Genomic DNA, 14,742 nt, shown 5'->3' with positions numbered 1-14,742 from the left:
CAGTTTCACAGAAACTCTGCTGTAAGGCTCAATTCTTTCTATGTGCTATTTGTTATTCAGCAATTGCTTAATCAGCGGATAACCCTCAGATGTGGTTTGAACCGACATATCAGCTGAACTGATATGCATTCAGTTGCTTCCATTAATAGTAACAGTTTATTATATGGAGATGTCTATCTATAATTATTACAAAATACTCAACAGTTTAATCAGTTGACTCCAAGAGTTTAATGCAGTCAGCTTGGATTTAAACTTTATAAAAGATACTAATTGTTCTCTTGCTTTTTCGTGTGTGTGTGTGTGTGTGTGTGTGTGTGTGTGTGTGTGTGTGTAACCATTTGGGATTTCTGAACAGGTCATACCAACTAAAGTTAGATCTGTTGCTTGGGGAAATCGGCTTTCTTCATCCAGTAGAGAAAGTAGCCCCATTGGTTTCTGAAGGAACATATCTAAGAGTGGTCTGTTGTCTTCATAATCAACCAAGACAGCATCAATTCCTTCATTTTGATATTCCATCTAAAGTATTAGAAAAGTTAGTGAGTCATAAATATCACTATAGGAATATTCTATATTCAGTAGTCTGGCCTTTCTTATTTATCTAGTTACAAAGCTGAGAAAACAATAAGGCAAGCAATTTTCAAAACATGTTGCTGCTTTGTGAACTGCTTCTCTTACACTTGATCCTGGTTTTCACGTAACTAAAATTCATATGTTGCTTTTAATTCTACTGATTTGTAGAAAAAAGTATCTTTTATTTAACACAATAGCACACTATCGCATACAAAAACAATATATTCCAAATGCATTGTTTAGTACATAGCAAAGATAACAAATTTTAATTGGTATATACAAAGTTGTGTTTATAGAGGTTGCGTGTGTGTCTAATAAATTCACAGGGTGAAAGCTTTTTCCCTTTCTGAGAAAATGTTTATTTTCATAGAAGACAGATGAAGTCATAAACTTCATACCAAAATCATCTTCTTTGGTTGATTGGTCTTACAAGTCCAAGCCGAGCCTGCAGAATTTGCTATCGAGTCAATCAAAGCTTACCTGCTCAAGTGCAAATATGTGCTGATTGAAATAAAATTGGATCTGCTCATTTGCAATGTTTATGCACAGCTGTTCAAATGAGTTCCTTGTAAAGTTCTCAAATCCAAAAATATCCAATATCCCAACATTCATTCCACTTTCGGCATTGCTGTTTGAAAATGAACCAAAAAAATAATATCAAATATAATACTATACGTAATATGTTCCTTATTTTCCACCAAGACTACTATATAACCTATAAGTTCAGTTTTTGAACCTGTGCTTATTTTTAATGTTATTGTTACTATTTTGAAGTAAGATATTAAACAGAATAAGTATTTCCTTCTGGGACAAAACTTAACACTGCAAATATGAATGCCTTAAAGAAAAAAAGAGTTCATTTCTCCACTATTGATTTATAGTATCTATCTAGATCATTCAACCACCATTGTGCCAAAGTAACAGGCTATGAAATGTTCAGGCTATGAAGATGCAATAAATCACTCGTGTGGAAATGATCAGATACAAAAATATACACACTAAGTAAATTATCATTTACCAACTTAGGTAAACATTACAGTGAATGTTTCCTAACCTAGCAAACTTAACTATGGCATTTCTTATTAGAAATTTGACATTTTAAAACTAAATCTACAGAACAGCTAATAGACATTAGCAACCTGTGCCCTCTAGATCAGGGGTCCCCAACCCCTGGGCCATGGGCTGGCACTGGGCCATAGCATGCCAGAAACCAGGTTGCACAAACAAGCAAAGCCCCATCTGTGGGATGCAGACAGCGTACGAAACCACACCAAGTCCATGGAAAAAACTCTCTCCACGGAACCGGTCCCTGGTGCCCAAAGGTTTAGGGGCCACTGCTCTATATATAGTGGATTGCAACTTCCACTATATTCCACACTCCAGAATGTCATATATGCAGTCGTCTTAGCTGGAGCTGTTGGGAACTGAAATATAGAAGGTTGTTTATTCCATGGAGCAGTTCTTAGCAGTGTAGATCATCCACCATTCTCAAAGACATGTTGGTTCATGCCAGCCAAGACGAATTCATCATTATTAGCTTCCCTTCTGCTGGAATTAATGGGTGGGAAAAACCATTCTGTTAATGCCAAGCTAGCATGGAAAAGGGAACCAGTCCAGACACTTTTTAAGGGAACTAAAGGGCACAAGATTCAAAAGTTGCTTCTTCCTGCCCTTGCAGGATTAATTAGGAGCTGATGGGCAAATATGTTCAGTCTTTCACTGGCAAAGCTTCTTTCTCTTAGATGAGAGGCTTCTCCAACCCAACCAGGGTTTACTTTTGGTCTCAGAATTACCAAACTTTTGAACAAAGGATACATTGGTGTTGCTATATTAGGCATAGTTCAGCACAAGAAGTTAATGACTGGGACTGAATTCAAAGGTTTACTTTATGCTGAAGATAATAAAATGAAAATCAGGAGGAAGATAAAAGATAATGCAATTAAAATATCTTCTAGTATCTTTCCAGGGAAGGACGTGATTTTAACCCAAGTGAATCCCATTTACCTACTTAGTTAAATCCCAATCAAGTCTTTGAAAACACTGGAGTTAATGTCCCAGGAACAAAAATGCAAAATCACAGCAAGGAAACCAATTTGAGGCATTATCTAAAATGAACAGTAAACTCTCGATGTAAAATAGAGAAATATGTAGGCATCAACAAGTAAATATGCAATTTATTGACTGTTAACTTGCCATATATTTTTATCAGGTTGCAGCAGGCTATTAATCCGATTTACAATCCAGCTGAAGAGTCGGCCATAAAGAGCCTTTGACATGGCATCGCGTACATCAGCTGCTTTGTCCACAGTGTTTGTTCGGATAATGGTCTCACCTCGTGTGACAACACAATGTGAGGTGAGAGCTTCCTGAAGTTCTTCTGAGCCAATGCTCAGTAGTGCAGCAGCTGAAAGACAGGGATGTTGTAAAATGGGGGCCAAAGTGCTAGCCACCCAGTGTGAAATTAGATTTCCTGATCATATTCTGCATTAGGACAATGCAGAGATTTTAGCAAATATTTACCATTATCTAAGGCTTCCATATTGGGCACTTCACTTTTATCAGTTTGGTGTTGTGAAGAAATGACAGCAAATTCAATATTTCCCGTATTTAAGATCCCAGCCAAAATTCGATACACTGAATGCACTTCCTGAAAATGGTAAGAGAGTCAGAACTATAAACATCAACAAGCTACCCACACAACACTTTGGAGAACACACACATTCTGAGGACAGAATATTTGCATATAACTCCATAATCCGAACGCACCAAGCCATACTGTCCCTCTCCAATTATAATGTACATTCAACACCTTAGCATTTTTGGCCATTGCAAAAGCTGGAAGGTGCTAACGTAATGTAGCCACACTTCATGGTCTTAGGAGGATTTATATCATTATTCTTTTTCTTTACTTCCAAGTGTACTTCTATCATCTTATTTCTAATCCTATCTTAGATTGACAGCCTCTTCAACAGCCAGTTTCTATGGCCTGATTGATTCATTCATATATTCTGAGCAATGACAGAATGTTTATTTTGACTCTTTATATATCAGTTTCATATACCCGTTTAATTCTTTATATACCAGTTTTTCTGTTTATAAAAGAAATCTGCCAAACTGTGAGATGCCTTGCGGTGAGATGGACAGCAAACAAAGTTAATCAATAATCAAATAATAAATAAAACAAATGGGCTAACACCATGCCAAGCAGATCCTAGAAATGTCCTACTGCAATGTGAGCCTCAAAGGCAGAGTCCCAAAAGATTCTGGTGCATCACAGAAAAAGCCCAGATGGGACCTGGTGGGTTTGAGGGAAGGACTGATGAGTTTCTCCAACTGTATTTTTAAATACAGTTGCCTGATAAAATGCCTAATCTACAGTTAAATTATTAAGAAAACTTTATTTTCTTGTTATTGGCTTTAGAATTAATTACGTGATTCAGGGGCAATTTACATGATGTTATTGGTGCCAAATATTGATTCTTCTTCCTCTGGTTTAGTGCTGATTCAAGTTTAGTAATTCTAACTCTAGTGAACCACTCCACTGCTGTTATTACAGTGCTACTCTCACTTGGGAACCACAAAAAGTATTCTACATGCCATATGTAGAATTGTCTAAAGCTGATCCGGTAGTCACCATTGTACCGATACATGTTTACTTAGCAATACTATACTGAATAAGCCTGAATTAAGTTGCCCACTGAAAAATATAAATTTTTAAAGCAAGACCAACGTTATTCTGGCAACTATATATATAAAAAAATCACCACTTACCTCTTTAGTAAATCCTATGATCCGAAAGCAATGCTGGATTGCTTCAAACTGAGTTCCATAGGATTCTTTACTAATAATATCATGCATCATTTTTCCTGTGTCATTTGCAATGTACCTGTGTAAAATACATAACTGAATCTCATTTGATGTCACAGCTCTTTTCACATCCATAGATCCAGAATTAGCCAAAGAGCCTTGGTGGAGCAGTGGGCTAATGCCTCCTTAAGTAACACCAGCTGCCTGCAATTAGTGCAGGTTCGCATCCCACCAGGCTCAAGGTTGACTCAGCCTTCCATCCTTCCGAGGTAGGTAAAATGAGGACCCAGATTGTTGGGGGCAATAAGCTGACTTTGTAATAATGCCGCTTGGGGGGTGTATGAAAGCCCTAATAAGCAGGCATATACATAGAATGAAGGCTACTGCCAAGCTTGTAAGCCGCCCTGAGTCTTCGGAGAAGGGCGGGATATAAATGGAATTAAAATAAATAAATAAATAAATAAATAAATGTGACCACATTGCTCTACGGCATCCCTGACTTTAAATTAGAATAGAGCTGGAAGGGACCTTGGAGGTCTTCTAGTCCAGACTTAATTAAATACATGAAGACTGAAACACCCAAGATTATGGATCTCATAAATCTCTGCCTAACCACATACTTCCAATTTGATAGACAAACTTACTATCAAATTAAAGGTACATTTATTGGATCGCCGCTTTCAGGACCTATAGCAGAGGTTGTTATGCAACATATACAGTAGACGTTACAGCAGTTACACAAATACAACACAAAATATGGATTAGATATGTAGACAACACCTTCACCAAACTAAGAAAGGTCCAGTTAGAGAACAACACAGAACCATCAACAACATCTTCAAAGAAATCCAGTTTAGCAGAGAAGAAAACTACAACCCTTCCTGGATACCCTGATCAGCAGAGACCACAATGGCAAACTAGAAACATAAGTGTACTGAAAAACCATCCACACCAACCACGTGCTCCACTATCAAAGCAACAACCCAACCTCCTACAAGAGAAGCTGTGTAAGAACTTTATTTAGACAAGCACAAATTTGTCGCAGCAACCCTGAACAGCAGAAAAAGGAAACAGAGCATTTATACAACATATTCCAACGAAACAGATAGCCATGCAACTTTATCAAAAACTGCCTGACCATTCAATCTAACACAAGCACAACCCATAAAAAGCCCTAAAAAGAATAACATTGCCATACATCAAGAACATATCATAAACCACCAACAGACTACAACTATGTGGAATCAGTGTAGCACACAAGCCAACTAAAGTTCTTCAAAGCATCCTAAGTAAACCAAAAGACCCAACAGCCCCAGAAGAAAATACAGGAGTCATTTACAACATACAGTGTAATGACTACAACTGCCAATACAAAGGATAAAGAGGTATAAGACTGGCAAAATATATTCATGAATATGAAATAGCAGTCAGAAGACATGATGAAAACTCTTTAATTTCACAACATATGACAGATTTAACCGTAGTTTAAATTGGGAAACTGTGACCATCCTAGACCAAGCCAAGGCCCCCAATGCTAGGGAATTTCCAGAAGCCTGGCATTCTGACAAATTAGCCATCAATAGATACATAGACATCAATAATATCTGTATATTATGCAAAAGAAACAAGCAACGAGAACACGGGGATGTTGAGGCTTATTGATGCTGGAACTGCCGGACAGAAATGATCTGCACTCTGACGGTTCAAGCCCAGCTCCATGAGACAAAATGAGCTCCTGTTACTGAGCTCCTGTCACTCAGTCCCTAGCTCCTGCTCACCCAGCAGTATGAGAGCAGGCAATATTGCAAGTAGATAAAAGGGTACCACTTCAGTGGGGGAAAAATACCTAGCTATGTTTATGTGTGCAGACAGGGAAGTTGGCACTGGGCCTGGCCACACTTGAGGCATCGCAACATGAGGCGAGGCAAGACCGGCAGAGGAGACTGGAAGAGCCAGCAACCCAAGGGCCACAAGCTAATTGGTGTAAACCTAGTTCACCTCCCTCCCCCACAGTGTACCAAGAATAGGCGTGCAAGTGCTGAACAGAATGAATTAGCAATCTAGGCTGTCAGGACTGCATTGTGTCCAGCATTGTATAACGTATAACATTATATGCTATATGTTAAATAAATAAATAAATAAACAAGCCAAAAGGGGAACAAATAAACCCAAGCACCTCTCCACCAGCACTCAGCACCCAGATGAGTATAGATTAGATCCAAGATTAACATTAGACCAACAATCAAGTAAACAAGACGCAACTGAGGAACTACCAAACAAGCCAACAATAAAACAGCCTAACCAAAGAACCTCTAGGACCACCTCACCAATACTGACAGAGCAAGCCAGTAGAATAAAGACTGGGAACAAATCCCACTCTTTACTTGCACTGATGATGTTACCTAGTTTGGATAATGAAACGTCTGCAAGAAAACAACCAAGCTCAGAGAGCGCCAAGGACCCCTTGCAATGTATAGTTCCTGGAAAGTAAAATAACAAGGCTGCTGCCTGAAAATCAAATCCACGACTCAAATCCCTTTTGAACAGCCTATACATAATTCTGAGACTGAGCCAAAAGCTCAGACTAAACCCTCGTTAAAGAACTATTTCAACCCAATCAGTGAGCATATATGATGCTAACATACAGTACCTATCAATTCAACCCAGACTGCAGCATCTCAATAAATATCTGGCTATTTCCTAGATATTGTCACATTATTGTATAATCGACAAATGTAATCCTTAGGACATATACCTACTCTCAGCTTAGTCTACCTGACTGGGTTATTGTTGGAAGAAAATGGGAAGAGAGACTATTATATATATGCTGCCTTAAGCACCTAATGAAAGGTAGAAGTCTAATGAGCAAACTAATATTAGAAGGACAAGCCCCTGCAAAGAATTGAAAATATGTTATTTGCAAAGTGTACAGGGCCACATTAAACCTCTCATTTTTATCTCCTTTTTCCATTACTAACATCATGACTAGCATATTATAAGGTGTACTTTTAAATGATGCTATTATTTTCAAAATGAGGACTTCAGAAAATACAGTTAGGTAAATTTTGGGTCAGTCTCAAAGTTGGGAGAGAGCAAGGCAAGCTCCTTGAGAGATCAGAAACTAGAATACCCGAAGGCAAAATTTGGCCTCATGTTGCTAATTACCCAAATAGTAATGTACCAATTTAAAACAATTCATTTGGCTTCATTTGTCTAGAATGCTCATACATACCATTAACTTTATAATCATCCATTTTGGAAAGCAGATTAAATCAGAGTGTGGCGAAACTATAATTAACTGAACTTTTTCATTTTTGATTAATTTAATTAATCCATATATAAATAATAGCATTTCTTCTTGCCTATACAGTTGTATACATAAAAGGACTACCCTGGATATTTAGGATAAGGGGAATGATTAAGGCAGATTTTAAAACTTCTCATCAAAACAAACGGCTATTCAATATTTAGTTATAACTACTGTAGTCTAGCAATAAACACAAGTCAGCAAAAATTACCTGGGAGGCTTTTTCTCAGGGAGCTTATATTCAGAAAGTTTCTTCTGATGATAAAGACCAGCATAAATGTAGTAAAATATATGGAAGTTTTTCTCTCCTCTGTTAGGAAAAAAGAATTAGTGTAGAGCATAAATGTAAGATGTTACTTTTAACCTGAGAATTCAACCAGTATATAAAACAGTTTCAGGAAGCAATAGTTCCCCCAAACCACATCTGTTTATATACCTAAAGAAATCCATATGCCCAGACTACAAAATCCATCAGTCTCAGGTTCCTGCTCTATAATTGAAGCAATGGAGTTCTATATTCTCCATCTAGAATAAATGGAGGACACCAGGAGGAAAAAAGATTCTGAAATGTTAGTCTTAACAAACCAAGTCTAAAACCAAGATTTGGATTTCTCTCAGCCAATTGCCATTCTTCTGAGCTGTGGTGGGAGAACTTTACATTTTTTTAACCCTATTTTTTAATATATTTTATTGATTTTTTAACATAGTCACCTTAATATTTGGTAAACAGCGTGTTGTTTGGATTTCTATTTAAAAACAATCAATAACAATTAATTTCTATAATTCCATAATCCACATAGTAGCTTTCTTTGATTTTCTCTTCTTCCAATAATATTCTCTTTTACCAATCTTGAATACTGCATTTCTTAGTATTTTGATAGGTAACAATTGAATATAAACATTTTTCTAGTTTTTAACAACCAAATCAGTATAAAGCTTCTTTTCTAATTGATTATCTTAATTACCTCATCACAGATCCTGTTCAAAACATTCTTACCAGTTAAGATTTTCTCAGAGTTAATTACACTTATGTATTTAAGTCTTTTTCCTCATACAAGCCACCCCAAACAATTTTACATTTCTCATATCTTAAAAAAAGCAACAAAAAAGAGAAGAAAAAAAGAAGGAAATTGTATACTGCTTGAGAAACATGTCCCTCTTAAGCTAAGATACATTTATATCCAGAGTTTTTCTATTATTTTTAATCATATTCAACAAATGTTTAATCTTTAAATATTCCATCTAATAAATCCAATCATCTAATCTTTTGAATCTATTCAGAACATTTTTATCAATTGAGATTTTCTCAACATCAATTGCACTTAAGTATCTAAAACATTCCCTTCATATAAGCCATCCCAACATTTTTATATTTCTCACACCATAAAAAAATACTATCTTACTTAATGGGCCCATCCTTCTTAAACTAAAATACATTTATATCCAGAATTTTTCTGTATTTGTAACCATATTCAAACAATTGTTTAATCTTTAGATATTCCATCTGATAAATCCCATCATCTAATTTCTTAATTCTAATTTTAGCCCTTTTTTTGCCAAACATCTTTCCTAATCTGTATGCTCTGCTGGACCAAAAAGTCTTCCCATCGTCTTGTAGATGTTGTTGTAAGTACAAGAGACAAATCCAGTAAGATGTTTTTGTGGGTTTTGCCCCTTCATATTCATTGAAAATCTTTTTCTTTTTCTTATCATTTTTTGTCTCTCAAATTCTCGTAGTTCTCCTGACAGCTCTATGATCCATTTTGTCAAATCTTTTTTCTTGTCCTCAGACTTATTTTGCAATCTTGAAATGTAGGTTATCTTTAGCATGTCAGATATTTACTGCAAGTTTTTCTCTGCCTGGATTAAGTCATAATTCCTTCCATTGTTGGGTTCCATCTTTAAATCTCTTTCCTCTGGTTTATGTTCAGTTGTCTGCTTTATCTGATCATTCTCTATTTTTATTTACCGAGAGTTTTTTTGTTGTAAGGTTAAATTGAAGATGTGGTCATTTATATTTTCAAAGTTGTTTTTAATTTCCTCGTAGTTTGAAATCATTGTCGTTTGAATTAGTTGCAACACAGCATACATTTCCTCCTGGAAAGTATTTGTTTTTTCTTGATATGTTCTTTCTGCAGATCTCTGATGTTCCATTATAGCCAAAAATCCTTTCTATGCAAATAGCTTTAGAGTCACAGTTCAATATGTATTTATAATCCAGGAAGGTCAATTTTTTTTCTAAGGTTTATAGTTCTTGCCTTGTAGATAGCCCAAAATGTTTTCTTTCCATTGTTGCAGCTGTTCTCTGTCTAGTTAAGAAATTGAAGGTCACAAAAACAAGTTATCTTTTTCTGGGCTTTCTACCAATTCCAATATTAGAGCAACTACAGTTGTATATTTTCATCCACCACTAGATGTCAGCACCAGTTTGTTTTTCAATTTTCAAAACAAGCAATTACTTTCTTCTGTTTTCATCAAAAATATTTTGAAAAGAATATCTTAACAAATTCCACCAATTTCAAACTTATCTAGATTTAAGTCTTATATTCATTTCATTTCAATATATTTCTGTCCCCCATAAAAGTTTATTTCACCACTTCCTTCTGTGGGAGGGTGGGGCAAGAGTCCCACTCCTTCTCAATTTTTGCTTCTTGGGTTTTTTTCTTTCCAGGAAATCAATTATCAAGTAGAAGAGAGAGAATCAATATTCTTACCCAGTTCCAAACATGTTGTTTATGATCAAGCTTAAATTAGTGCTTTTTGGCTTTGGCTGCTTGTAGCTTGGGCTAGACTCTGGAGTGAAGCTAGCCTTTCTTCTGCTGGTTTCTGGAGGCTTTTCCTTGAATAACCGGATCGAATGCCATCTCTCTGCAGGCCTCCTCTACTTCTTTTTCGCCTCTCCGGGTTGACTTTAGGCCTATTTAGGGTCCCCAACAGAGAAAATTGCCTATAGTGTGTGGAGTCCTGTGATCCCTCAGCTGCTGCACTACTGCACAAAACTGGAAGCCCTAATCCTAATTTTTTTTAACATTAAAATTGGATCCTGAGTTTTCTTGTTTTCCGTCACGAATGACTGAATGAACCTTTATTGTCAAAGTACAACCATGTATACATTGAGATTGGCTGAGCCTCCCTTCGTGCCCCCCCCACAAATCACAGTCACAACAAACCCTCCATCTTGTTACACCATGTGAGCTAATTGCACAACACACTGGCCTCGCAAGTCAGTCACACATAAAATTATTTCCCGTTCAAGATCCTAACAGCCCATGAATAAAAGCTGTTCTTCAGCCTGTCGGTATGGCTGGCTATACTCCTATATCTCCTACCCGATGGTAGGAGAGTAAAGAGATACCGTCCAGGGTGTGAGTCATCCCTGAGAATTTTCCTCACTCTTCCAAGGCAGCGAGCCCTGGCAATGTCATCCAGTGGTGTCAGGACAGCCCACAATGTCTTGTGCTGTGCTCACCACCCTCTGTAATACAGTACTTTCCTATCCGTGGCTGTCAGGCCAGCATACCAAACCACAACACAGTGCGAGAGGATGCTCTCTATAGTAGACCGGTAAAACAGGGTCATTAGCCGTTGTTCTACCTTGTTCTTCTGCAAGACCCTGAGAAAGTGGAGTTTCTGTTGGGTCTTTCTGGCCACTTGGGTTGTATTAACTTTCCAGGTAAGATCTTCACAGAGGTAGACTCCCAGAAATTTAAAGGAGGAAACTCTCTCCACACAGCCCCCCCCCCCGATGTAAAGTGGGGCAGGTTCCTCTTTTTTCCTTCGGAAGTCTAGCACCATCTCTTTCATCTTGCTGATGTTCAGGTGCAAGTTGTTCTTGGAACACCATATGGATAGTTTTTGTACCTCCCCCCTGTATGCTGTTTCATCTCCACCTGTAATAAGACCCACTATGGTGGTATCATCTGCGAACTTAATTATCACAGTAGATGGGTTAGACGATACACAATCGTATGTGTACAACGAGTACAGGTAGGGGCTAAGCACGCAGCCCTGTGGCAAGCCGGTGCAAAGCTTCAGGGGGGTGGATAAAACAGACCCAACCCTCACTGTTTGTAACCAGTCCCTGAGAAAGTCTTTAATCCAATCACAGATGGAGGGGGACTTGACTATTGGCCATACTGTCTGGAATGAAGGGTTTTGAAAATCAATACACTAGATTGATAAAGGCTGGTGTATCTAATTATGAATCCTCCAGGCCCAGGGGAATGCTAAAGCAGAGTCCCCCAATTTTTTGTGCACCAAGGACCGGTTCCATGGAAAGAGGTTTTTCCATGGATCGGAGGGGGCATAGTTTCATGTGTTCCTTGCATCCCATGGATGGAGCTTTGCTTGTTTTCATGGGCCAGTTTCTGGCATGCCAGGGACCAGTGCCAGTTCACGGACCAGGGGTTGGGGACCCCTGTGCTAAAGTACACTGAATCCTGTATTGAAAGAACAGAGAGCAAGGCCAGAGTTTCTGAGAGCTCTCTGGGTTTCTGCAGATGTTGGGTTGGACTTGAGCACCGCATCCCTTAAACAGCTCCTTAAACAGCACCCCACCCCAATTGCGTGGGCATACATGTAGGTGCACAGAAGTCATCTCTAGATGGTGACTGGCACCTCAGCACTTCAAGCAGGAGCTTCAAGGTGCACTATGGTTCCTTTGCAAATTACCTCTCCAAATACTTTGCACAGGCCAGGTATTAGTGCACTGAAGCCAAAATTATACTTAAAACTCTCCAACCTTTTTCCAGTCGAAGATAACACTGCTAACTCATTTATAATAAAAGTGATATTTTAAACAAAACAGTCCAAATTATACCTACAAAGCTTGTTTTATAACTCTGGATTTTTCGAGCAGGTATTCTGAGATCTTTGCTCCCATTACAGCTCCAGTTGGTGTGAACATCATTTCCAAGTATTTCCCAAAACGGCTAGAATTGTCATTAATAGCGGTGCGGGCATTCCCAAATGCTTCGACTAAAGGGTTCACTTGGAGGATCTTCTCCCGCAAAGCACGATTGTTTGCCTTCATAAACAGAAAAGGTCACAAGGAATTTCCTCTATCAACGATATGACCCTCATATTCATTTAAAACATTTCTATCCTCATTCTGCACTAAAAGCAAATGCATCAGCAAGAGGCAGTTGAAAAGGGAACACAATCAGGAACAAGATAACAAGAAACAAGAACAAACAAACAAACAAACACCCCAGCATTAAATATCCATCTATTAATAGTTTGTGCAAATTTGTTTGAAGAGAAACCTTCCTAATTTCTCTGGGATATAATCCAATGAAAATACAAATTTTAAAAGTTGTTTTATTATACATAAAACCTACTAAAGTTGTTTTATTATACATAAAACCTACTAAATAAATACCTTTTTTCAGTTTTTGTTCTAAAACTCTCTGCATATTACAGGTAGACCTCAACTTAGCAACCATTCATTTAACAATTGTTCAGAGTTATAACTGCACTGAAAAGATTGACTTATGGCCATTCCTTGCACTTACAACTGTGATAGCATCCCCAGAATCATGATTAAAGTTCAGGCATTTAGCAACTGGCACATATTTATGATAGTTGCAGAATCCTGGGGTCAGGTGATTTGCCATTTGCAAACTTCCCAACTAGCTTCTGACCAGCAAAGTCAATGGGGGAGCCGGAATCACTTAATGTGTACATGTTTCTCTTAACAACCACAGTGCCCCCCTTAGCAATCATGCAAAAAGGTTTGTAAAAATCAGGTGTGACTCACACTTAAACACTGCCTTACTTAGCAACAGAAATTCTCATCCCAGAGAATTGGGATCGCAAGTTGAGGACTATCTGTACTATGCTTTAACAAAGGATCTGAGACTGAAGTTAAGAAAAAATGGAAGCGGAAGCTTGTAATCACCTTGTCACAAGATACACTTGAAATGAGAAGGGAAGAAAAAACATGAAACATAAACATGAACCCAAAGATTTGTACACAGTCATCCCTGCCAAATTAGCAAGTGGGCAACCTGTGGCCCCCCCAGATAATTCTACATTACAAATCTCAGCATCCTTCAGCCTGTCCCTCTTGCCTGTGGTGAGGGAGAATTGAAACCCAGTATAATCAGTTGAGACAGAGACTGCTCAACCCTGCACTAAATCTGAGTTTAAAGTTGCATGCAAATGCAGCCAGTACTTCACAGTATTATAATTTGAGTTATGTGACAGTCAGTAAATACCTTTCCCAGGAAGGTCAAATGCTGCACAATGAGATGGGCACTTTCGGTCTTCCCGGCGCCGCTTTCTCCACTGATGATTATGCACTGATGGTACAAAACAGAAGAGAAGATGCATAATTGGCAAGTCAAGGAATATACCTTCATCCCTATATTCATGTGCTTTAATATGCCATTAAACGTTTAACTATTTTAAATTATACTTTCTTCATGAGTATAAAACAAACTTTCCAAATTGCCCAGTTGAAAGTATTATACACACAAACACACACAAACACACACACACATGAATCCATGTGTTTGAATTGGATCCAGCCTGCTAATAATGGAGAATACAGACACATTTTCTATTTCTGCCAAATTCTTCCAGTGAGCATTAGAAAGGATTTCTGTCCCTTCTACAAATATAACCGCAGGAAATATTTATATATGAGTGACATTAAATAATGTCTGATTAAATAATGAATGGCCCTGAGCAGTACGTGACAAACAAGAAAATTAATTATTTTGCCCATAAAATTTGGAAGGTTTTGTTTTGTTTTTTGTTCAGGGATGTCCACTGAAGCCTTCAGCATCTGGATCTGGCCGCTCCAGATGAAATGGTATGGAGAATTGGGAAGGTGAATCAAACAAGCTTAATAATCTGGGACTGTTTCAAACAACGCAACTGGATGATAATTTCATTGCAAGCACTATGCCCTTGGAACTGACAATATTAGAACTCTCTTGAAATGAGTTTTTGTTTACACAGGCTACTCCCTACCTTTACACAATTTTCCCCCCCCATGCTGACCAGTTTACATCTACACTGGATTGTAGGGAAAGTGCAAGAGTCAGCTCAGA

The 14,742-nt window shown here is 37.9% G+C and overlaps 1 protein-coding gene across 1 annotated transcript in view; it reads right to left on the bottom strand.

Moving 5' to 3' along the window:
• Positions 1 to 14,742, bottom strand: part of MYO3B (myosin IIIB) — a gene marked incomplete at both ends in the record, with an annotated part of 269,873 nt that overhangs the window by 125,646 nt on the left and 129,485 nt on the right. Inside the window, 8 exons of the mRNA XM_081339995.1 lie at positions 363 to 516; positions 1,051 to 1,198; positions 2,764 to 2,974; positions 3,091 to 3,217; positions 4,342 to 4,456; positions 7,896 to 7,994; positions 12,508 to 12,710; positions 13,903 to 13,986. Coding sequence (XP_081196121.1) covers positions 363 to 516; positions 1,051 to 1,198; positions 2,764 to 2,974; positions 3,091 to 3,217; positions 4,342 to 4,456; positions 7,896 to 7,994; positions 12,508 to 12,710; positions 13,903 to 13,986 — 1,141 coding nt within the window. The remainder of the gene's footprint in view (positions 1 to 362; positions 517 to 1,050; positions 1,199 to 2,763; positions 2,975 to 3,090; positions 3,218 to 4,341; positions 4,457 to 7,895; positions 7,995 to 12,507; positions 12,711 to 13,902; positions 13,987 to 14,742) is intronic.

The sequence above is a fragment of the Vipera berus genome (assembly GCF_964194415.1).
Source record: "Vipera berus genome assembly, chromosome: 1".
NCBI lineage: Eukaryota > Metazoa > Chordata > Lepidosauria > Squamata > Viperidae > Vipera > Vipera berus.
This window is presented reverse-complemented; position numbering and strand designations above follow the sequence as displayed.